The sequence below is a fragment of the Eumetopias jubatus genome, unplaced genomic scaffold, assembly GCF_037043125.1.
Source record: "Eumetopias jubatus isolate StellerSeaLion01/CBP00866 unplaced genomic scaffold, mEumJub1_p1.0 scaffold_4, whole genome shotgun sequence".
Taxonomy (NCBI): Eukaryota; Metazoa; Chordata; class Mammalia; order Carnivora; family Otariidae; genus Eumetopias; species Eumetopias jubatus.
In genome coordinates, this window is record NW_028274810.1 from 151168744 (window position 1) to 151194518 (window position 25775).

General features: G+C 38.9%; 1 protein-coding gene across 1 annotated transcript in view; it reads left to right on the top strand.

The window, feature by feature from the left end:
* Positions 1 to 4141: 4141 nt before the first annotated feature.
* Positions 4142 to 25775, top strand: part of RUNX1T1 (RUNX1 partner transcriptional co-repressor 1) — a 109420-nt gene continuing 87786 nt past the window's right edge. Inside the window, exon 1 of the mRNA XM_088023123.1 lies at positions 4142 to 4229. Within this exon, the coding sequence (XP_087879249.1) occupies positions 4142 to 4229 (88 nt within the window). The remainder of the gene's footprint in view (positions 4230 to 25775) is intronic.

Sequence of the window (25775 nt, forward strand, 5' to 3'; positions counted from 1 at the left end):
TAAGTATGGGGGATAGAATCATGAGCAAAACAGACAAGACCACTGCTCTCTTAGAGCTCACAGTTTAGGGATGGGGGAGGGAGACAGACAATAAAGATGTTAATAAGGTTATTCCACATGGTGTTAAATACAATGATGACAGTTGAACATCAGTGTTAGAATGATGAGGGTGCTGGTGGTGTTGGTGAGACTTTGTTTTGGGTGGCTGGAAAATCAACTCTGAGAAGGTTATACTTAAATGAAACCTGAGTCTGAGAAGGAGCTGGGCATGCAGCAGTCTGAGGAAGAGGCCTGAGGTTGATGGACAAAGCGATAAAGATGAGATGATGCATTCTGTGGGGGGTGGGGTGTTATCCGCAAAGAACTCCATCCTGGAAGGGCGTGGTTGGAACAGAGGCTGAAAATGTAGCTTAGTGCCAAATTATGGAGGGTCTTGAACACCTGAATGGCACAAGACTGAGGACTGTGTGTTTCTGTGGGTGTATCAGGGGATGAGTAGTTAGGAGAGAGGAGGAGAATCTGGATGAATTTGTCATGGAAGCTTAAGGAAGCTTGTGTAACTGGGATATTGAAGTTGAGTTCATGTGACCTATGATGAGGGACACCCAAATAACATAACATCCCAATCACTTCCTGTTGGAAATTGAGTGTCCTAAAGTGTGGCATACGTGGTGCTTGGTTCACTACTTCGGATCAGGGGGATGAAGCAGGATTGTCCTACCAATGAGATCATGGAGGCTTTGACAAAGGTAAGCTCCAATCCAGTGTCAGGGACAGTACTTATTAAGATAATCTTTTCTAAGTCAGATATGATGTAACAGGTTCCTTTTGTGATGGTTCCCCTCGGAATACAAAACTAATTGTATTTTTATTAATGTAATGGAGCAATCTTTATTGCTATAAAATGTTTTTATGAAAGGAAAGAGAAAAGTTAAGGTCTGATTCAATCCAGGTTGATAAAGAAGTGTGTTTAAAAAGGTTCATTTGTGGAATAACTATATGCATATTATTGACCAAAGGAAAAATTACTCCAAATGTTGACCTGATTCTCTAGAGAAATGTGTTTAGGCAGTGGAGGGATTCCTGGCGGGGCCTGAGAAACTCTAATGGGGGACTGCACTTGGTCTCTTTTGAGGTTGATTCTGATGTGTGTAGTCTTTACATCCTATTAAATTTTTGAAAGATAAACTGATACAAGAATGATTTGCCAAGGCTAGCAACTCTTCCTTTTAAAACCTTGGCTCTGTGTACACATTGAAGGGATGGGGGAGTAAGATAAAAGCATTATAAATATGAGGTTAACTGAATTCAAATAGAAGGTTCTCTCAAGTTATTGCATTCCTTAGAAAATAAATACATTGTGCATATGGTTAAGATTGATCAAAAAAGTATTCTGTATGCCAGTGATTACATTCCCATCTGTGATTAAGGTTTTCTGCCTGCATCTGGTTTTCACATTATATTTCTGTAACAAGAATCCTTTATATAGCAGAGTTCACTTTCTGTATTTTCTATTAGCGGCAGCTTGAACTACTGCACGGATCGCAGATTTACACATGTGGTTTTCATTACTTCATACCATTGAGAAAAAGTAATATTTGTTTGGGAATGTATGTTTTCCACAATTTCCATGGTAATACAACATGTTGAGCCTTTTTAATAACACTCTTGTAGAACTACAAATTGTTTGAGGTATTCTACCCTTGGTGGAGTTTAGCTTTTAAACTTTTCTCGGTGTATGTTCCCCTCATCATGGTGTTTAACAAACTGGAGAGCTGAGGATCCGAACAAAGCAATTATTAAAGAGAGAGACATATTACTGTCATTTGTGGGGGGATACAGACTTTAGTGTGGGATATGTATCACTGCTATCTGGGTGTGTATTTTATAGTGTCCAGTACCATTACTTATTTTATTATTATTTCATTTTGTAATGTGTGGGATGTATAAAACACAAACTTAATACTCCAAAGTCATTATTTAAAAAAAATTAAATACTAGCTTCTGTTTTTTGGGGGGGGTCACTCTATTGGTTGTGATACAGTGTTTCATATGTAAACTAGTTAAGTGGGGAAAATCCTCATGGGTAACTTTAGGTTCGCATTGTATATTATTTGAATGTGTATTTCTATGCCATGTTAACATTTAAGAATTTATAAACATGCACATTTAAAATATTTTGTAACACTACCTTCCTGCCAGCTTTTCTCCTTTCGCTTCAGCATGCTCTGATTAAAATAGACACAAATTAAAAAGTGAAACAATATATTCTGCATGGGGGAGGGGGAATCATTTATAATTGAGAAATTTATCTTTCAAAGGAAGTTTATCCACATTGTAATTTTATGTGCCTCAAAACAGATCTTCTACACCTTTTTTATTAATAAATCTAGACATTAGGTGCTATTTAGCAGCCCTGAGAAGGAAGAAACAGACTCTAGGGGATTTGTATGTGCTTTGCCGCTTTCATTTGTTCAGTGGAGACATTAACTATGGCCCACACTGGCAAGATCCACTTTTATCCGTTTCTCTGATGTCTTTTGTTGGTGGTTGCTGAAGCACAAAATATTACAAAATATCATTGCATCGAAAAAAATTTCTATTTTCTCCTTTTCCCCATAATATTTGTTTATTCTCTATTTATAAAATGTTTTTACCTTAGTATAGAAACATTGGAAATAGGATTGTGTAGAAAATTACCCCTATTTCCATCTTCCAGAAATAATCGTTTGACATCTAGATGTATTTACTTTCAGTCTCCCTCCCTTGCACCCCACCTCACCTCTGGTATTTGACTGTTTACATACGTGTACACATATCCATGTATTTTGGTCATTTTCTTACTGAAATCTTTGCTTTATCATTTATTAGGTTACCTGGTAATGTTCACAAGTTTCAGCTGATTGTCTTTAGTGATCTTTGCTGAGTCTCAAGGCAATCTCAGCTAAGAAATGCCTACTACTGTATTTTTCCTAAATGTTTAATTTTTACCATAAGAAATAAGGAACAACTGATTGCATGATACAGAATCATAATGTGGCCTATAAAGGACATTGATTTTTTATTTTTTAAGTAAAATTTGCTTGTTTATATACATCAGAGTATATTCACCAATTTTAATTTCTAGGGAGTACTTTGGCTCCTTAAAAAAATAATAGCAACAGCTTCAGTAATACTTTTTGAGACTGCTTTTATAAATCTTTATTCCTTTACATTTACGGAGTTCCTCCCTTATGTGCATATGATTGTACTTGAGTTATAGTTCATAAACTATTAGAATTAAATAGTGATACCTTTTTCTACACATAGTTGTAGTAATAGTGAGTGAGTAATAGGCACTCAATAAGTATTTGAGAATGGATGAATGAATGAATTCTAAAGCTGCCAAATCTAGCAGGAAAAATGAGAAAATTTGGATTTCTTTAGAGAAAAAGAGAAAGTAGAAGAAGTTTGTTGATTTGGTAAAATGATTCACCAATAATTGTTGTTACTAGTATTTTAAAACTAGTTGACTCCATAGATTATTTGTGACTATTAGCAGTTGTAAAACAGACTCTTTTAGCTAATAATGGCAATGTTTAAATTTCAGAATGGTGAAGCACTATGGATACCACTTTGTTTTGAAATAGAATTTAATTTGCATGTAAAATTCCATACAATAAAATAAACGTAATGTTTCAAAGCATTTTCTAAAGAAAACATAATAGCTGACAGATTAATTTTTTTTTTGAACAAGGTAAAAGCTAACACATTCTTTTAAGGTATTGATGTGCATATGTTTTAAACCGATTTAAAGGAAAAGGAGTTGTCAGGTTCAGAATGTGTCTAGCTTTGAGTCAGATGACTGGAGAATTAAGAGTCCTTTAGAGCATGTCCTTATAGGAACTGAGAACATGGGGATTGTCTTGGATTCTTCGAAAATTTAGAAGAGTTTGTGTCTGTTTCTTAATACAAACAAAACAAAACTGGTCTAGTATTATCGTGTAAGTGGACGGGTATGATACTTCAGACTGGTTGTGATATATGCATTTTTTTTCCCTTTGTTGTTGTCAATAGAAAAGATTGATCTCTGGGCTGGTGAACATAATATCTGTCCCAGTCAGAAAAGGAGAGAGGAAATTAGCAGAGCGATTGGTGGAGAATGATATCTGTCAAAAGAAACACTTGGAGAGCACTGAGTTTAGTAATAGGTGACTGCCGGAAAAAAGGGAACTTTGAATATTGTCAAGGTAAGGAACAGACAAATATTTTGATTTTGCCATTTACTTAAAAAAAAGAAATTTATTGTTTTCCCAATAAATTATAATTGTGAGATTTTTTCTTTTTATTTCTTCTAGTGCCTGTTAATAAAGAATTTGTATTCTGTATTTTAAAAAAATGTCTTTGAAGTCTTCGGGTGTGGGATTGGGTGGGGATCTATCAGCCTGGCTGTGGGAGCCCTTGTTTGATAGCTTTGGGTCTCAAGATCTCAAATGATCAAGTACCAAATTTCTTTCCCACCCTCTTCTTGTTGCAGTGCTTCTTGCCATGTTTCATAATACATCTGTTATAAGCTGAGCAATACTTGGAGTTAAAGAGTAAAAGCTATGCCATGATTTCTGTGTTTATTGTAACTTGAGATGGTGTGTTCTGAAACAGTTTGTTGACTAAAGAGGGGGAAGAAAGTGCTTTTCAATTTATTATTTCTTCTGATTGATTTAGATTTTTTTTTTTTTTAACTTTTAGGTGAATGTTACTTCCTAAGCAGAATTCATGTCCATGGGCACATTAAAAAAAAAAAAAAAACTAACTGTAGGAAAACAGCAACTCTCAACTAAGTATGTTATTACCATTTGGCAAGGGACTTCTTAAAGCCTGCAACATTTCAAAATTAAGGAGAACCCTGAATTATGGGTTCCAGAGAGTTGATGCCTCCTGTAGCCAGCTCAGTTTTCGGGTTAGTGGGCTTGTGCAGAAGTGCAGACGATTGAAGATAAACGGTGCCAGGAAAAAGTTGAGAGTTAACACAGATGTTGTGTAATACTGGTTGGCACTCGAGTGATTGGGAAGGGATGTTTGAAGTTCTTTGACTGCCTGCCTGACTGACTACATGGAAAAGAGAGGTAGCAAAATATTTACCATCTGTGGCCATGGTTCTGGAAGTATTGCTGCTGGTGCCCACCCCACAGTATCTACTCTTGGAATTCCTACAAATACTTAGTGGCTTGTTCTGTAAGTTTCCAAGAAGGTGTTGGCAAATGAGAGTGTTTTTGTTTTTGTTTTTGAAAGACCATAGAAAATGAAATAATTTTCCGTGTAATTACAGAATCCTTTGAGGTAGCCTAAATGGTGATTTAGTTCCTCTGTGTTTCTCTTCCTTTCATTCCCATTCCCTTTCATTCTTCATCTTAGGATGATCTTTTCCAGTAATTAGAGACAGAGTCAAGAGAGAAGGCAAGGAATTCAGTTATATTAAGTAGTCGAGCCATCTCTCTGCTCTATCTTCTTAGCTCATGTAATATTGTTACTAAAAATTAATTTTTTGTGAACTCACATCTTGGTTGATTAGACTTCTGAAGTCTAAAAATAGAAAGAAAGGGGTCCGTGTCCTAAAGGAAACTAGTAATAATAATAGTAACAACAACAACACCAGCAACCCCTGCTGGGGAATTTGTTCCTTTTCATCTTCCATCAGAAGAAAGCACTTGTTTTAAAAGAGGATATAACCAATTTTTGCCTCATGTGTCTGTATGGGGGCTCTTAATAATATGATAAAATCACCTAAGGTGCAGATTACAAATTGCAAAGGCCGTTGGGTTGAAAAACTTGAACGTATGTTGCAGATCCAGAGGGTCCTGGTCTTCACCCTCCCCCAGCCTGTTACAGTCATATCTTCCTGTGGTTGCATGGGTTCTGTCTGGGACCCGCTGGCTCTGAACCTTGGCAGCATGGAGGGTCCATATTGAAAGCAAAAATGCATGACAAAGACACACATTTTAAAATGACTGAATGCATTTTATTTGTTATCCTATGCAAACACTGGATAGCATCTAGCCATGCTGAGTTCTTTGTCTTTCCTATCTGTGTGTGTGCATACATCCTTAAAAAAAATGATGGGTGTACACACACACACACTATTTATATATATTTTATATATTTTATAACTGTTGGGGTAGCTATTGGGTGTTCTTTTTTATGTGGCAATTGACACTTTTTCTTCTAGTTTTTTTCCTTCCTTTTTGTAATGGTAATGGGTATATAGAAATAGAAGGTTCAGACTCCAGTTGACCTAAGAAGTGAAGAAGAACAGAAATCATATACTTTAAATTTGCGAACACCTGGAATCCATTGGGTTCCTGGGGTTGTAATTTGGAGACAGGAAAAGTAAAGAACTATGTGAGGTTGAACAGTTGGGGCTCTAAGTGAGAACGGCCTGAGGTGGCGCCAGAGAGTCTGGTCTGTGTGTTGAGTTTGTGCGGGGGGGTGAGAGGGGTGGGGGGGGAGGGTCACGAGGAGACTGATCTGTGGGGTTCGGGGGAGCAGGGAAGTGGGAATGATGCCGAGGGGACAGCCCCCAGCTTAGCTAGAAGCTGGTAAAGGCAAAACGCTGCTATGTTTCCCCCCATTGTTTTGAAGCATATCCAAACTAGGCATAACGCCTGGTCCTCTAGGATCTGGTTTGAAGTTGGTCTCCTGTAATGCTTGCCTTTGTGAGGCGTGGGCGGATTTAGGACAGCTGGGGAGTGCTTGCTCTTAGAAGCCACTAAAGGAAAATACTAAGAAGGGTCCAGTAGTTGTCATAAATAATAATTAAAAAAAGATCCATTAGCTGTCTTAAAAATGCAAGGGGAATAGCATGGGAGACAATTATGACAGAAGAAACTTCTGTTGCAGGGTGGTGTGTATTTGTGTTCATATCATGGGGTGACATACTGATGAAGTTCCAATTTGTAGATGCTGTATGGGTCTCAGTAGCTACATTTGTATTTTAAAAAAGTGATTTTTTTTAAAGTTAATTTAAATGGTGCTGTGCACCCTTAAATATTGGTTATCTTTATTAGGAAAAGAGAAAAGTTATTTTCTCAAGTAAAATTGCTGGTTTTTGAGAGCTTCTGCATTTATATTTAGTTTCTCTTGGTCATGTTTGAGGGGTCTGATAGCATTAATGGGCTTTACCCCACATGGAGCTTTGAGCTTATTGTAACACTGCACACTGATCCCAGGTCAGTGTGATGCGTGAAATCAATTTATTTGAATCTCTTTGCCTCTATAGGAATTTGGCAGCATGCCAGTTGTTTTCATTTAATGTTCTTTGTGTTGAACACAGACAAGCAGGCATGCTTTTGTATTCCTCTCTCCTTTGGTCTCTGTCTCTTTCAGCCAATATTTTACTCTATGGATTTTGAGATGAAGGAAGAATATATTATTTATGTGATTGTAATCATTGCTTAATGTGTGTGTGTATGTGTGTGTTTGTATAAGTGTACCACTTTCTTTTGAGGGATATTTTTTATATTCCTGATTTTTAATGGTGACTTTCTTTGTATACAAATATAGTTTTGTTTGAGATTTTTGAAGAAACATACTAAACCAGATCATAGGTGGTATTTACTTGCCATAATGCCCATTACCAAAACTGAAAATAACAATTGTACAACACAACAAATGTTTAATTTGTGAACCGGACTATCAAAATCGTTTCTTGGGGAGCTTTTTTTTTTTTTTTTTTGGATTTGCAGATTTACACTTTAATCAAGCACACAGGCTAAAGAAAACAGGGTTATTATTTGGGTATTATTTTCTTTGAATAACCCATCTTAATTAAGACAGCAGTTTTGCACCGATTTGCTATATATAAATTTTTACGGAGTTCCTGCATTAGGTTAATTTTTGGCTTTTTAAAATGGGGGGGGGGTGGGTAGTGACCGGGAACAGCAACAGCACAGAGGTTTTTATTACAAATAGACTCAGACCTTTCTATGGATGTTTTTGTAGGGAGGATTTGTTTCTGGGTCAGCTTTAGGAAGAGGTGGAGAAGGAAACGAGAGAGAGTGAGAGGAGAATGTTCTGTTGATGCCCCGGGCAGTTCTTGCGGAAGTTGATATGCAGAACCATGGAGCCCCAGCTTCAGGGTCAGGCTCATACCCAGAGCCCTGCTTCCTTGTTTAATTACCTGAAGAGCAAAACAGTCAGCCTGAGAGTGTGTGAACACCCAGTATCTCTTGCAGCCGCCTGGCGTTCTGACATCCTGCAAGGCCAGCCCTGTCTGTCCGCCAGCGTCAGGCTGGCTCCCGCCCTGGGTTCCTTTCTTTCTGGAGGCATTGTGTGGAAGAGGGTTTGGTCAGGAATTTGAGGTTCCTGCCAGTGCTGTGTCCCTGCTCTCTCCTTCTGGACTACACTGACAGATACACTTAATTTTTTTTTTTTAAATGAATTTAAAAATCTGGCTCTTTCATTTTACACTCTGGCCTTGCTCTGAAACATTGTCTCTGTCAACGGCAACAGATATTAACCAGGGGAGAACTGGGCTTAGTTAATGGGTTCTTGTTTTCCTAATTCCTGTTATAGCGTGTCCTCCGTGAGTTGCCCTTTTAGGTCAGACTCAGGAGTAGCTCAGTGTAGAACTAGTAGTTCAGAGGTTGTTTTGATGAGGCAGTTTTTAGAACCTTAATCTGTCCACGAGAACAGTTCATCTTTAAGCAAAGGGATAGAACTTTTAAGGTTGTTTTTTTTTTTTCCTGTCCTTGGAACTTGAACATGGACTTGAGCATTTGCTGTGGGAAGAGCCACACCCTTCGATGAAGCTGGGGGTGGCCGGCAAATAATATTTGGACAGCGGTGTGTGGCCAATTTGAGGATAGTATAGGATAAATATTGGAGATGGAGCTATTTGGGAGATCCCCAGAGTATAACAAGATGTTATCTTACCAAGAGGAAATCCAGCAGGTTCTTTATCTACGGTGTGGGCTGATGAAATGTCCGCACGGTGGGTTGGGGGAGCAGAGGTGGTGGCGGCGGTGGGGTTTCCTGCAAAGGGAGGCGAAAGTGTGACTACATGTGCCCTGATTTGGTTTTTCCAACTACTTCATGCAGATTCTGTCATGCAGACTTAAGGGCATTTACCCTTCTGATGCACAAATGTGCGTGCCATTAATGCTAACGGGAGCTATGGGTAGATAAAGAGGGCAGCGTGTACCTTTGCCTTGTGCACCAGCGCAGCTCCAGGGAATTGATTCCATTCTTTGCAAAGAAGAAAGGAATCGGCCTTTGTGAGGGAAGAGTTTGGTAGGGATGATTCTAAAAACTTCCTTTTCGCACTGTACTTATGGAGGTAATGTCAGTATTTTATGTATTTATATCCCACTCCAGTGAAAAGTATATGATCATTTAAATAATTGGATTAGCCCCATGCATCTTGTGAGGGAGTTGGCCTCACCGTGGTCTGTTATGCACTAGCATAAACAGCTCTGCCGGAAGTGTTATGTGTATCCTCGGGCATGTGCGTGTTTATTTATGTATCAGCCTGGTGCATTTCTTTCAGAGCATTTCTCTTTTCCACATCCATATAAATAGGAAAAAAGAATATATATAAGTATATTTTAAGCCACAGGCAGTGTTCTTCACTGGTGTCCTCCTCCATGTGATAGACGCGGGGTACCCCGCTTTCCAGCTCTAACTTCTTGGTAGTTCTGTCCGCACTGGAGCTTTCTTGAATGTGAGTAATATTAGTGTTATTTGTAGCATTAAGCCTTGGCAGCAGAGAGTGTATAATGTGAGAAAAGCTTGGAGGACTCTGAAAAGCGAATGGAGAAAGTTGTGGTTTGCAGGTGGCATCAGGAATTAACAGAAGAAAATGTGAACAAGAAAGCGGGGTTGGTGCCTGGCGCCAAGTGTGCTCAGTAAGTGTGGAGTGAAATGGCAAGAAAAAAGTGGATCTGTGGAAGAAGAAAATGGGAAGAGGTGACTACCTCTAGGAAAAAGAAGGGAAAAAAGCGTATTCTCTTGCTAACTATGGGCTGCATCAGGAATGAAGACAGGACGTTGTGATATAATGAGTAAAAAAGTCACAGTATTCTCAAAGTTTAATAAGATTTCGGTGTATACAGTTAAGAATACATGTAATAAAAAGTCAGAGTGAGAAGTTAAATTTCCATACAGAGTAAAGGAATTGAGCTGAGGTCTATAGGTTTTAACCACTATTCAGTGTATTTAAGAATATACAGCATTAAATTCTATTCTGCCTGGTTTGTGTGGGGAAGGGGCATGCATGATGAAAGCCAGTAGGTCAGAGCAAAACATTGATTAAAAAATTTACCTTGGTGAAAAAGCAGATATACCGCGCTGGGTATTATTTGAACAAATAAAGCGGTTTTGAAATGAAAATTTGTAATGGAATCCATGGTAGCTAAAAATCGTTTTTGAGTGCATTTGAATTTGTTTACAAATGTGGCAAATTTAGTGTGTGTGCATAGCTTTTGATAAACTGGAGAGATAGAAGGGGAGAGTTTGTTAGAGGTAAAAAAAAAAATGATGAAAAAATTCTGGGACTTTTTTTTTTATTGCTGTGTATTTGCTCCACCTGGTGGATTTTGTTGAAAGTGTTTTAATCCATGTTAATGAAAAGGATACCCTTTATACAATTTATAGGAAGATGAATCTTTTGTTTTATTTTTGTTGTGTAAAATGGTTTAATTCCTGTCTAGGTCAAAACACTTATCTATCTTTTGTTCAGTTCTTTCACTGCATTGAAAGTAATATTTATTTTTTTTTCTGTTTCAAAATGTAATATATGCTCATTTTAGAAGATTTGGAAAACAGAAAAATTTAAAAAGGAAAATAAACATGATTTGTAATTTCACCATCAAGAATCATTGCATTGTTTTTAAGAATAGATGTTATCCGTAAAGAAGCAATTTGCATTTACATTTATCTAAAGATATGTGGTGGTGTTAAATGTTATGCCAAAGGATGATGATGATGTGATTATCATTATTTTTGGACAAATGCTGCCTTTAGAATTCCCAGGCTCCAAAAAAGTCAGTGTTTAGCAGGAAGTACTTTTATTAAGCTGCACGTCTACAGAAGGAAAAGGTAGTAGAGATTAAGGGTGCCTCATGAATTCATAGGGCTGCTCATAGGGGTGGTGAGATCTGTTGTTCCCTGGGTTTACACAGATTGCTTTCTTTGGAAATCTTAAGGACTCGGTTGTGCTTTGATCATCTTATTGTTTTCCTTGGGTTATTCTTTTTTTCTCCTTTAGACTATAACAGCTCTGTAACAGAAGGTGAAGTTTTGAAAACAGTGTCTCCATATGCAAGGGATTTGGAGACCTTTTTATTGTCTTTAAAATTGTCATTCATAGTCCTCATTAGCATTTATTGTTGCAAGCGTACAAGCAGAAAATGTGAAATTGGTATGTCATGAATAGCCCCACAGAGCTCTCGAGCCCTCCGATTTTGCCTGCAGTGTGGTGTGGGCTGGGCTTTGAGGGAAAGCTGTCCAGATGGCTTCCTGCACAGAGCAGAGCTGCAGGTTTTTGTCTCTGGTGCCGAGAGGAGGGAAAGTTCATTGGAGCATACGCCATCACCCTTGCGTTTTAACAAAACTAACTCGCCATTAGTCAGGCTGGGGAGGTGGTGACATTGAAACAAAGGTTTTCCATATAATGTTACAGTCCTTGTCAAATGGATAAGGGATAAGGGATGGGTAATTAGGGTGTCTCCTATATTAGCGGAGCGATTCTGGTAGTTAGAAGAAAAAATTTGAGCAAAGTATAAATGGTAACTTATTTACCGATTTGCATGCAAGGGTGTGCTTTCTAAGATTGATTGCTTTTATATGAAAATGCTGTTATTGGAAAAGACAAGAGTTAATGCAGCGAGTGTTCAGCCTTGTGGGTTACTAAGGAAGTGTGTTCCTTCAAAAATTTTAAGATAATTTAACCCCTTGCTGGTGCCTATGGAGTAATTTGTATTTAATGATATGAGTTAGGTTTGAAGTTTGCATTTCAGTAATATAACATTCAGTCAGTGCAAGTGCTTAAGTCTGTTGTAGCATTTCAGACTGTTTTTGAAGATTTGGCATCAAAAGTCAAAAGTTGTTGGTAGAAAAGAATTACAGTATGTTGTGATGTTTTAAAGGCATCGGCCCTGCCAGAAAAAATTTATAATGATTACAAATATAAGCTTTATTTCCAGCAAGTGATATTTTATCTTAAACAGATTTCATTTTGCAGAAACACGCATACATGTGCCCCACATACTTCAATTACTAATATACATCTTTTCATTCCTATGTAGAATATTATACTTCAGCCAGAGTGAAGAATCAGATAGATTGGGGCAACCCTCTCAGGTCCCCTACCTCCTTGGGAGCTTTGTACTATCGCTCTGCTATTGCTCAAAAACCTTACTTTGCTGCCCACCAAAAAAAAAAAAAGCATCAAATATATTGCTTGAAAAATCATTGGAATGATGTAGGTAACATTTTATTCTGTAGACATTGAAGATGGGGGAAAAAAAGGCCCAAAGAAACTGTTTGGCTTATCAGTTTAGGAAATCACTATTATTTAAAAATACATTATGATTGGGCGCCTGGGTGGCTCAGTTGGTTGAGCGACTGCCTTCTGCTTAGGTCATGATCCAGGAGTCCCTGGATCGAGTCCCGCATCAGGCTCCCTGCTCGGCGGAGAGTCTGCTTCTCCCTCTGACCCTCCCCCCTCTGATGTGCTCTCTCTCTCTCATTCTCTCTGTCTCAAATAAATAAATAAATAAACATCTTAAAAAAATACATTATGATTGGAATGTTCAAATTACAGTTTTAGTGCACGTTGGTAACTCTAACTGATGGAGATAACAAAAATCAAAGTGACCTGAGTCCTTGAGTTTGATATGTCATAGGTGAAGGGAAGGGGTCATGACTTCTAGTTCTCGACCTGCCACTTGCCCTAGTAGATGAGGATTTCTCGACAGACCATGCAGCATGTTCTCTATGGGACACTGTGTTGTATGGTGCTTTGTTGTCTACTTGCAAATGATCTAGGCAGTGAAGCTTTTCTGCTTCTGTGATGTCTGTTATAATCACTTCTTAAGACAAGCTTCCTCTATCCAGCGTGCTTTCTTTTGCTTGATTCCATCTTACTGCTAGCACTTAGGCCCTCTTGGACAGCCCTAAATAACCCTTTGACCCCATGATGTTTGTACACCCTTCAAATTCTTAAGATGGTAGTCATGTCCCCTGTTCCCTTGTCATTTAAGTAAAGTTCTTGCGAGCTCTTCTTTGGGCTGGCTGGGAGTTGAGGCGCAAATGCTTGCCAATCATTTCCCCAAAAGGAAATATTTGAGGGAAATAGTGTGAATGTAGCTGGCTGTTTACAACAGACATTTATATAAAGGAGTTAAAGTGACAGCTAAGCTCTTACCTTTATGGAATACTTCAGTGAACTTTTTAACTTAATTTTTTTTTTCCTACTCCACTCATTTCTTTGTCATTGGCTGCATCTTATGTTGTAGCCCAAGTAAAACATAAACCAGTTGTTTCTCTGGCAGACAAAGTATAATTGGATTTATGTTTGTCAGAAGACAATCTACTATGGCTTTTACTTAATACAGTTTCTCATGTCTTTCAGTGGCAGCAACAAATTAATGTACATTTTTATTAGGTGTTGTATCTATTTAATTGACTGTCAAAGTGATGAGAAGTTAGGAAATCATCCAAAAGAGAGGTCCATCTCCCTTAGCCCAACAGCTCACACATTAGGTAGGTTTGCCCTGTCAGTGGGATGCCTTTAGAAAACACTAATAGCTTCCAGCTGGGTGGAAAATCAAAACCTTTGGGGTCTGACAAAACTAGCAGATTTGAATTTGAAAGCAGAGCTAATGCCTCCATTTTATTTTTTACCACTCGCCCATAAAACATTATTTTCCAATATGTCAGCCTCATTTGGTGGCCAGTGGTCTGCAATTGAAAGTGGAACAAGCAAGCGGAGAAATCTGGACATTAGTGAGTCTGCCCTTTCAAGCTGGTGTGCCACTTTGTGGAAGGGTCTCCCCTAAGAGCAGGGGGGTCTTAATGACCATTCATCAATGCTCGTTGGCTGATCATTGAGTGCCTTCTCATTCAGTTTATCAAGTCTTGCACATAAAAAGTCAGAATAAGCCTTATTCAGCTTTGTTAAAGCCAACTAGGAGTAAAATGCTCCATTTGAACCCATTTTACCCTTGTTTTTTCACTTTGTTAATGCAGCCCTGCTTAAATGAGTGCCTTTATTGGGTCGGTTAGAATATCTGAAACTATTAATTCTCTTGTATTGAATAGCTGGTGGCAGGCCAGAGCAGATGGGGTAGGAAAGTATTTGGTTGGGTGTATTGCTTTCAATTAGGATCAATGAGGTTTCAGCTCCTTTGAATTAACTCACTTAATACCCACTGTGTGAAGTCACAATGTATCACAACAGCCTGCTAGGAGCCAGGAGGAAAGTTGAGAAGACCTGTGGAAAAGCTTTAACTGGCATTCGCCCTTCACGGGTGTAGAGAGCTTTCATTAACTGCAGACGATTTCAGTAGACTGATAGTCCCTGTTGGTAAGTCAGGCTTGACCAAAGGAAAAATCTGTAGGACAGGGCTGGTCTGTTTTGGAAATAAGTGAAAAATACCTGGGAGGAAGGCAATACCATAGTGCCCTTCTAGTGAAGGATCCAACTTTATTGTCAAAAACCAATTCATGTATTTCAGGGGGAGCCTGACATTAAATCGTTGACTAAATTTCCCAATTCAGAAAGTGACTCAAAAAAAAAAAAAATCGCCTTCCAAAAGCTCTGTGTTCTTAATTAAAAGACATGCATTAACTGACATGGCTCTCCTGAGGAAGCACTTAATTGGTCAGCAGTGTAGTCTCTATTGTTCTGTATATATTTTAAGTATTTTTTTAAGTTTATTTTTTTTTAATAACCTCTATGCCCAAAGTGGGGCTTGAACTGATGACCCTGAGATCAAGAGTCACATGCTCTTCTGATGATGGAGCCAGCCAGGCACCCCTATGTTAAGTTTTAAAAGTATGTTTCCTCATGGTGATGCAGGGCAGTGTTTTTGTATTGGAGAAAACTTTCATAGTACGTATTCAGTACCTACTCTTTTTTTCCCCCATTCACCTACATAAATGCATTCATTATCTAATTGATTGTCTATTTTTATTATACAATTTGGATGTTAGAGATCTTTGCTCCTTAAGTCCGTTCGTTCGTTCTTTCTTTCTTTCTTTCTTTCTTTCTTTCTTTCTTTCTCCTTTTATTAAAGGGAAAGTTATTTCTGTCTAAGTAACTGTACAGAACTATGTATCCAGGTCTCCCTGTTTAGGGAGAACTGCCAAATGGGGTTGCTGCTTTGCTTGCTTCCGTGGATGAAAGCAGAAGAGGAGGGGACCGGTTCCTTGAGAAAAATGCTGAACTCATCTCAGATGCACACCATTCAGTTAGGCCCTTTCTGCTGTCAGACTTCTAGGTGAGAATCTCCAGGGATCTGGGTTTTGTTGACGTGGATCAATTTAAAGTGGCAATTACTGTAGTCAGAGAACAGCTTAAAAAGGTTTTTTTACACATAGAAAAGATACATAATCACACAGCATATGGAAGTTCAGTGTTCTGAGCAGTGGTGGAGGGACTTGCCGTGTACCAATATTAAGACCCAGTTTTAAACCTGGATATCATCCAGTTTTCTTAAAGTGTATTGCATTTTTGTCATATGATTTTCTATTTCAGAAGTGATTTACCGTGCATATTGATGAAAGTTGGGTCTCCCACTGTGAAAATGTCTTCTTCCTAACGTAGGTATAGAAAAAAAATATAAAAAAAATCAGCGACATGTAGCATCGAGTAGCTTTAAAAAAAAATAACTCTTTGAAAATGAACATCCACAGACTCAGGATGCTGGATTCCATAAAGGCCCTTATAGCAGGACTTAATTGATTATCACACTCATGCCTGCTATAAAGCTTTCTGTCATAAGAATGTTTGAGCTTGGTGCTTAACTGTACTGAAATCCATTACACAGAACCTCATTACAAGTGACATCTAACTAAGATGAACAAAAAGATTGGCCTCATAAATAGGGTGCAGTATACTATTAGTGACAGAACAGAGTAATCATTATGAATTGTAGTCTTTTTACAAGTTGTCTCTGACAATGATGGATTTTTGAGGGGTTCACTAGATGAAGCCGTGCTTCTTGGGTGCAGTATTTAGGGGCTGTAGACATGCTTATTGATTGACGCTGTTTACCAGAGATGATTTATTTTTAGTTTGTGTAGGGTGTGCGCATGCATGTGGGTGTACTTTGAAACAGGTTGTGTGTACTCTTGGGGAGAGGTGTAGGAAGGGTGAGTAGGTAGAAATCACAGTCACTGCCTCTGTTTTTCAGATGGGTTTTGGAGATTTCTCTGAGGCAGCAAGTAGGGGAAAAAAATCTGACAAGGGCTAAAAGCATATGGAAAGTGTAGTATAAGCAAAGGACATGTCGAAGACCGTGAAGGGACAGCAAGAGTTAAAGGGGATGCTCCTGTCTGTCATATGCATTGAGCTTGCGGGCTGGGCAGAGGCTCTTGAGTGGAATTGTTTCTGTGTTTATAGTGGATTGACCATACATTGGAAAGGTAGAGCCTGAGGAATCTGTCTCATCGTGTGCCCTGTTGTTAAAACAAATACACACAGACCTTAGGAAAGATTTGCAAGTGTTAAAATGAAGAAGAGTTTTAGAAGCGAACAGTATTTTCCTTCTGCCTGGCATTTTGTGTGTTTGGAAAAGGCATGCAAGGCAGGCAGGCGTATGTTTCTCCTATGAGGCAAGGATGTTTTACAAAGGACTAAAGAGGGACTGCTGAGAGGAAAATAGCCAGCTTTAGATAAAGCACTGTAACAAAGGCTTGTAGTTTTATATATCATGGTGTCCATTAAAGCTTATGGGGAAGAGTCCATTGAACCTGGCTGGGTATGTGTTATTCATGGGAAGGATAAACATTTAAGGGTGTGCAAAAAATCAGAAATCAGGAGGATGTGATTGTTCAGCTTTTGAAAAGGCTTTACAGTGAAGATTTTGTTTTCATCTCCCATGGATCTCTACGCAAGGTAGAGGAGAGTAAGCTGAAAATGTTTGGAGCATATCAACGCAGGGATCCCAGGGGGTTAAAAGCACTCTTGTAAAATAAAAGTGGTCTGCTTCTGCTTCTAGAAAGTGTTCTATTTTACACATAGTACTGAGAAGCTGACAAAGGGAATGATTCGGATACTTTGTTCAGTAGGATAAACTGGCACAAAATACAAAGTCTTAAAAAAATGTTTTTTTTTACTGTTTTGGATTTCCAGTTCAATAAACAAGCTTTGAGGTTTGTGCCTACGTTTGTTTTTTAATAGAGTTTCCAATTATGGCTGTTAATAGAAGATGGAAGGGAAGCCGTTTCATTGTGAGCAGTGGTAGGGGGCCAGTCTACTTTCCATTCTTTTGGCAAAATAAGGGTTAACTTGTAACGGGATGGGGGTGGTGATGAATGAATTATTCAGCGTTTAGCTTATCATTCTGCGTTTTACTTTCTGTTCTTTGGTGCTCTGGAACTTGCCCAGAGAGGTAGAGTGGGTAAGGGGAGGTAAGGGTTGCGATATTTTGCACACACATCCCTGTCATTGTTCTGCCTGAGGAGACAGGGCTGGGTTCAAGGCCACATGTGCTCCTGTCATCATCCACATTTCTGCTCCAAGTGCAATCCGGAGTGTCAGCTCTCCATCTGTCTCTGCCTGGCAGGCGCACGCGCCCAGCACCCTGCCTCGGGCTATGCCGCCCCAGCCCCTTCTGAGGGCCCTCCTCTCTCTGCCGGTGCTCATTCCAGAACAGGAGGCATGAGCCCCAATCGCGCTGGATTTTAGGAGAGAGTCACTTTCCCTGTGGACGCTGGATTCAAGGATGCCTGGTGAGTTAGCCCTGCTGCGCGCCCTCTCTCTCTCTCTCTCTCTCTCTCTCTCTCTCCCTGATTTTGAAATGAAGAAAGCTTACTTTTTATTATGCACGGAAAATACCTTCTGCCCCACTCCGGACTGGATTTTGCATGGGCAGGCAGAGCCTGGGGGTGACAGAGGTGAGGTGTGGAAGGTGGCGGAAAGACAGCCATCAAGATCTAGATACAGGGGGTACAGGGTGTGGAGGCTCTGCTCTGAGAATTTGGGAGGTGTGTTTTAAAGGCAGAGGGGAAGGTACAGCCACATATGTTTGCCCAGAGCAGCAATTTTCTTGAGGGATTTAGCTCAAGTAAGAAGTATTGTTTCTGTGATGGATTTTGTGACTGTCATCTGTACCTTGTATCCTGCAAATTTCATCTGTGGAGAGAGTTTTCAGATTATGGCAGAATCCTGGGATAAGGTCTCTTTAAAAAGCTGTTTATGTCAGAGAAAGTGAAGGAAGCTTTGGAACTACAAATAATTTCAGTCTTGCCCTAAATCAACAGTCCTTAGATGTCATCGGGCAAATAATTGAAATCAGTTAATTAAAAAGAAAAGGTCTGCTGGATTGCCGAAGCTGTTATGGTCCTGGAAATTGAGTGTGTGTCAGTTTCCTCTGAAACATGTTATCTTTGGAGCCTGAAGTGTCTCTGTGATGGTTGCCAGTGAAGTCTCTGCTCGTGGAGAAAGAAGGCTGGGAGAAGCCTGGTGGAGAAAGGGTTGCTTCTGCTGTTCTCAAGAACTGTCTGGATTGCCCTGTGCCTACTTTGAGCAGCCCCTCTCCAGATAAAAAAAGATGGGGCAGATAGAGATCCTCCAGCTGGCTGATTTGTGCACATTATTTGGGTAGGACAGGCGGAAGAGGCTGTGCTTGGTCACAGAGTTTGTACACCTCACAGATGGTGTTTTGAAACATTATCTGCCAGTTTTCTGCAACCACAGTTGTGTGTAGGTATTGCCAGTTGTTTGACGAATGTTTTTCCCTTTAGGATGTGTCTTGTAGTCCTCATCATTATTGATATATGTGCAGAAAGGATGCATTTGTGACAGAACTGCACTTTTTCATGAGTTCAGTAGACAAGGAATGTATGTAGCTGAAATATGGGGAAAATCAATTTACAGAAAGACAATGACTGAGGTCTTTGAAAGGTCATTTTAACTCTTTAAGCTCTCATCTTGATTTATATGCGCCACGCAACTAAAGATGTCATGTGCATTGGGTATGTGATAGGGAATCGGTGTGAAAAAGTGCTTGTGGTGGTGGTGGTGGTGGTGGTGGTGGTTGTATTTCACCAGAATATTGTAGCAGCGTTGCATCTGATTTTTATGTCCTATCTCAAATATTCCTTGTTTTTATGCTCTTACTAAGTATACGTGGAATGATCTGATTGATCAGCATTTTGAAGAGTCTGTGTTGTTTTGGTTAAAGCCCCATAAGTGCCCAAAGCCATTTATGAATGCTCATGGGTGAAAGAGATTAGTTAGGACCCTTGCTACCCCTTACTGCTTACATGATTTTAAAGGCCTCTTCAAAGCAGCCTTATTGAGAATACATTGCACTCTAAAGTTTTAGAATCATTGATAAGTTTGTTTCAGGGTTAAGTTGTTAATATCTGACTGGTTCTAAGGCAGTAGCCTGAAGTGTGGCAGTGTTTCTCTCTCTCTCTCTCTCTCTCTCTCTCTCTCTCTCTCTCTCTCTCATCAACTGTGTTAGAAAACCTTGTACTTGGATGCAGAGAATATATTAACAGCTGTGACTATGAGCGTGTACTAGAATGGTGATACTTGAGCAGATCTGACACTTGGCTATTTTTGACACCCATCTGCACTTTTTAAACTCTCCTATCGGATGAACTGCCTCTTAATATGTTTTTAGCATATTTTAGTCTATACATATGTACTTATATTAATGGACAATTTTAACCATCTGGGACAGATTTTATATTTTTAAATAAGACATTATGTGGAGTAGATTAAAAGGATGTGTTTCGGGTAAACTGATATTGTCACTGTTTTTTTTTTTTTTCTTTTTTCTTTGACTACATATTTATATATCAACATTTAATCTTACTATTATTACTACTATTATCATTATTTAGTAGGTCAGATGTCAGAACTGGTTCCTGGGTGTCTCAAACTTGATGTGATAATTCTCAGGTCTAGGACCTTTTTCATAAAAATGGGGATCCCTGTAAACAGATGTGCACAGACCGAACTTATTCAAAGACATACCAATCTGTGGGGGTGGGTAGGTAACAAAGTCTTAGTTTAGGGATTTCTAGAACTATTTTGGTTAAAAAAACACACTTTAGCTGTTGATAGCATACTGTTACAAAATGAGCCATAAAAAGTCAAAGGAGACCACGCATGCTTTAAAGAACTAGATTAAACTATTTTTATGATTTAACTTAATATAAGGAAATATCATTTCACTGCCTGTCACTTTGGAACAACTAGATCCTTGTGTTTAAGAAAAGGAAAATGTTTTCTCATGAGAGACCTTGGGCATTATATTGTTTCGGGAGGAGATGACTCCAAGCTTTCTGAAACGCTTATATTTTTATCCATCTTTGTATAATATTATCAAAGAACATATGTTGACCTACAAAATGCTTTCAGGACTGTTTCCTTAAAAGGACAATAAGTGAGCAGAGTCAGTGGAGCCCAGAAATAGTGCTGTTCTTTCAGAAGATGGCTAGTATTAGGTCAGACCACCCTTTCTCAATGGTCCTGCTCTCCAGATGTGCCTGGAACTTTTTTTTTTTTAAGTTCAAGTTTCCAAAAAAAAAAAAGGTTTGTTTTCAAAATCTGGTTTTACTTAAGACATCTCCATCCTGGAGTGCATTTCATAAATTGCCCACATATTTTTCTTAGCAGAGAACTTAACTGGCTGTAATTTTTAACACATGGCCACATCATGTGATATTTTCAAAACACTTACACATAGCTTTAAGAAGGTCCCTGCAGAAATGATCCATCCTCTCGTAGCTGGCCCGTTTTTTTTTAACAGCATATCTGCATTTTCCATTTAGTAGAGCTATATATTATTAGCTTACATTTTTGGGTAGTAAAACAGTGCATTGCTGATTGTAAAACATGGACTTTATTATCTGCTGAAAATTGATTTGGCATTTATAGCCACTGTGTACTAGACTGTTTTTCTGTTTTTAACATCAGTGCTTGCAAGCGATGATTTGTGTAAAAAACAGAAATGAAATTGCCATGGACAGACAACTCTGAGTGTCCCCAGTAACTGAACATTTGGACAATGCACCTGGTTATTTTTTTAAAAAATAGATTAATCTAGAAATGCTATTATGCAAGAACAAAAAAACACAACAGTCCATCCACTGTCACTCGATCTTACCTTGCGAGTTGGTTTGCTATTGTGTTGGGCTAACTGCTGTATCAGACAAGCCTCCTGCCAGCTATGAAAAGAAAACCATATAAGCTGCAAATATCCAATTATAAATGTAGATGGTGCAGCCGTGACTTCTTTTGTAGCAGGCACTTAGAAGTTCCAACTTCTCTTCAAGCCCTGGTACCACTTCCTTTCTCTTTTTCAATTATTTTCTGTTAATATTTTTGAGTTCTTGACCTTTTAGTTCTATGCCTTTTAAATAATACTTGGAAACTTTTACAAGGCATCTTCCTGTGTAGTTAATGGACTATTGAAAAAGAAAAGTGTTTAATTTTGGGGGGGAGTTGGTGGTGGTGGTGATCGCTGCTGATGATTTCGTAAAACAACTAGTTTATTTCTTTGAGTACACATTCGCTTCGTGGGCATTATATAGTCTAGAAGTGTTTATTAACCATCTCATCACTACACTGATACTTGATGTCTGCAAAGAAGATTCTGTAATGTAATTACAATATTCCGAACCGCCTTCTGTCTGAATCATCAGAGGAACAAATACCTTTAAGAGCTGGACGGTTGATCTTGCAAGTGCTTTTAGTTTACACATGTTGAAACTGAGGCACATAGAGGTCAAGTAACTTGCTCAGGTGGTTTATTAAAGTAAGACGATTCTCCAGTCCACCCTCTTTGCCCGGCCGCTTCTAAATCTCACAGGCACATTTCGTCCCTTTACCATGTCAGTGTCAGCCTTACTTCATTGTCTTTCCTAGTCCACCCTGGATGACTCTTACTGTATGCTTTCTCCCCTCTTACTCCAGGACCTTAGAGCTCCATGGGAGAAGAGTCTCTTGACAGTAATCACTTGACCTGTGGTAAAAGTATGCCATCAAATTTATCTTCTAATTGTTTGGAAATGAGAGAGCCTCAATGTAGTTAATTACTAGAGTACTAAGAAGCTTGACTAATGCAAGGCCATGACAATGGAAAGGTTGCTGTCATAAGGAAATTCAGGTGGTACACTTTGGTAGGTTGCTGCAGGTGGGCCAGGGACCAGATAACTAGGAATCAGTCCCTCCATGCCCTCACGGAGTTTTGAGTTCTAGTGCTCCAGGTAGGGAAGTGTAGGTAGTGATTATGATACAGAGTAATAAGAGCCCAGAGACAGGAGACAACTACAGGAACCCAGAGGCGAGGGAGGCCCTAAATAGATGAGGATTCCAGGCCATAGGGGAAGAGTAGGCAATGGGCCAAGCTACTGCTTATTAGAAACCCTTGCCTGCCTTATGCTTGTCTCAGATCGGACCTTCGTTAATGTAACTTAACATTTTTTAGTTTGTTTTTCTTATACTGTGGACAGGACATTCATTTTTGTTTATTACATTTTAATTCTTATGTGTGTGAGAGGGTATAGTATTTCTCGAAAGCGATTTCTTTGTGTGCAGTTGCGGTTCTTGGGTAGCTAACTGTGTCTAGTGGAATAAGTCATTAACTTAAATGACTCATAACTTGAGAACAATAGGATTTCACACCTGACCAAGAAGCAGGTTTATCTGGCTGGCTTTGTCAAACAGCTGCTTGCATTAATTAATATTAATGTAAATGTACTTTCTGAGAATGTCTAGCTTAATTATGTTTTTCAACCCATAGAGTTCCAATCAAAGGAATCAGGAAATCCTCTTAATCTCAAAGGGAATATATAACTGCCGTCTCTGAACGGAATAAATCTCTGATGGTATAGTAAGAGCAGCCTATTATTGAAAGCCTGCACATGCCAGGCCCCAGGCTAGGCACCTTCTAGACTTCCTACTTCTTGCTACCGTTCTGCAAATGGTTTCTGTGGCCACATGATCTGTTTGAAACCTGAAGATCAGGTAAATTAAGCTTTTTGCCCAAGGACACATAGACAAAGTTAAATGACAGAGGAAGGATTCTCTGGTTTGTCTGATTTTTGGATTCCTTTTTGTTTTTTCTTTTTGAGGAGGGGTGACGATGTTGTGTCTTGAAGAGAGGATATTTTGTAGTGCAAGCTAGATGGAAACATTTAAAGGGGGAATGCTTGAATTTGAAGTAGAGTTGTTCTCTTTGCAGAAAAATAAAAATGGAGGAAGCATTAGCCTTAATCATCAAGAATGATCTTGGATAAAACAGGTTAAGATGCCACTTGGTTCTCTGTGTATTCCTACTCCTCTTGAAAGAATGCAAGGAGAGTAATAGGCATCGGGGCTAATGTCATTATTTTGAAAAGTCTAATAGAAATCATAGATTTATTCCTTGTCAAAGCTGTATAGACTAACTAAAACAATGCCTTTGTAGGCTTTGGGAATGTGGTAATCCTGGCTATCTTCTGTTGATCAGAAGCTCAGATAGATGATTTTCCAATGTTTTGTATTCAGCACATTGGCAGACCACATTGTTTTGTTCACCAGCATTGTGTGGTTAAAAAAAAAAAAAAAAAATCTTGTTAGCAAGACTGTTGGGTACCCATGATCCTGCCCCAGATAAGTTCTGGGCATGCAGGCACAGTGATTCCAGAAGACAAGGACACTGTAGGAAAGCAGATACCTTTTTTCATCATGCCCCTCCCTCTCTAAAAAGAAGCAGTTGATTTAAAAAATTGTGGGATGCTTTCTCTAGAAACTTTCCTTTCTGTTTCCTACATTTCTTTTTTCTTTTTTCTTTATTTTTTAAAGGCTGAGTGATAAGCATAGTCTGTAAAAGGACTCACTTTATTAGAGGGATTCTTTTAATTCTGTGTGGTTTATTAACATCATACAGTGTACTTGCTGCTCATGCAAGAATATCATTTTGAAAGTACCGATGAGGGCATGATACTGTAAAGAATTTGGCCTTAAGAGCTATGTAATTAGATGGGCAGAAATGCTCTTTAGGAAGAAGGGATATTACAGGGTATCTTTATCATGTGTTTACAGCTTTAAGAAGAGTCTTAAAGAGTTTGACAAAGTAAAAAGACCATTCTTAATAATCCGGGATGATTTTGATGGCAGGCGGAGTTATTTGGAACTTTGAGGATAGTTGCTGTCCTTCTGAGCGTGTCATTATTACACTTGAACTTTGCACGATTTAACTTCACTGCCTTCCTCTGGACTTGTCGTTGGCTTTAATGATTGCCGGGTTATTGGGAGGAAAATACATAATAAAATTTGAGGGTCCTGTGGTAACAATTTATATATTCTCGAATTTGAAATGCTTAACATGTGTCCTGACAAGGATATGAATGGCATGGGGAAGTGCCCGGATTCTGGCACTTTCCGTGGGAGATAGGCGTTGTTTCCTCTTTATTGTAGTTATATCTGAACCTTATACTCAGCACGTATGGGAACACTTCATTGCAAAGGCCTGTTAACATTTATTTTCTTCCTTTCTACTCTAGCATTAGTTGTCTTTGTATAGCCTACAGACAGGAAAATATTAAAGGAATGGAAATGAAAATTTGAGTTCTTAGAAAGCACCTTATTTTCTTCTAGACTTCCTAGGATATTCCTAATCATTGGTTTATACAATAGGGAGTGATAGAAATCAAAGGCAAAACCCAAACTTCTTAATTACTCGGGCACGCTCTTCACCAGTGTTTGCTTGCTGAGAAGGAAGTGGCCAAAAAAAAAAAAAAAAAAAAGGCTAAATGTAGCTGTAACCAGGCTTTCAAAATGTTTTCTATTTTCTACAATTTAGGAATCTCTCTGCAGGACTTTGTTGAAAGGAGGAGTTTACCCGTTGTTATTATTGAGCTATTTGCTACATAAAGGAATGTCTGTTTTTCATCTTTATTTACGTTTTACTCACATTCTGGGAGCAAAGAATTTGTTACTGTATCAGTGTGATGTAAATATACCTTTCACCAAAACCTCTTGGAGAATTCACCCACTTTGTAGTGTTTTCCAGAGAGTAGAAGAGGACCTCTCTAAGCCACTAAGTTGCTTCTGTTTACCGGTTTAAAATTTTTGTCCTTATTAGCAATCATTTTGGATGGCCATGGTCTTCATACTCAGCTGTAGTCTTGCTCCCTTTGTGCTGAACGTGTTTTTTTGTCTTTTGCTTTACAACTTGGATTTATATTGCAAACAATTACAATGTTGTGTTTTATGAGGTCATCCTTCAAAAAGCTCAGGGTATTGAGGATGCCAATTCCTGGGTGTGAATCAGGGTTCTTCCATGTAGTGGCATAACCAGGAACAAGTCAGTTTACTGTCTGCCTGAGCCTCACTTTCTTTGTCTTAGAGAAAATCATTCTGCCTTGCTGACTTTTACTTCACAGCAACGTGATAATAATGACTGGAAATGCGCTGTGTGCCCCTAAAAAGCATAGTTTACATGCAAGCAGTAATTATTAAAGGCAGACAGTGGTGCTCTCTGGACTTAAAAAGCCGGGGGGGGGGGGGATAGTGTTTGAGCCACACAAAAGGGTTCTACACAATTGTGCTTGATGAGTTTTGTCTACATTTG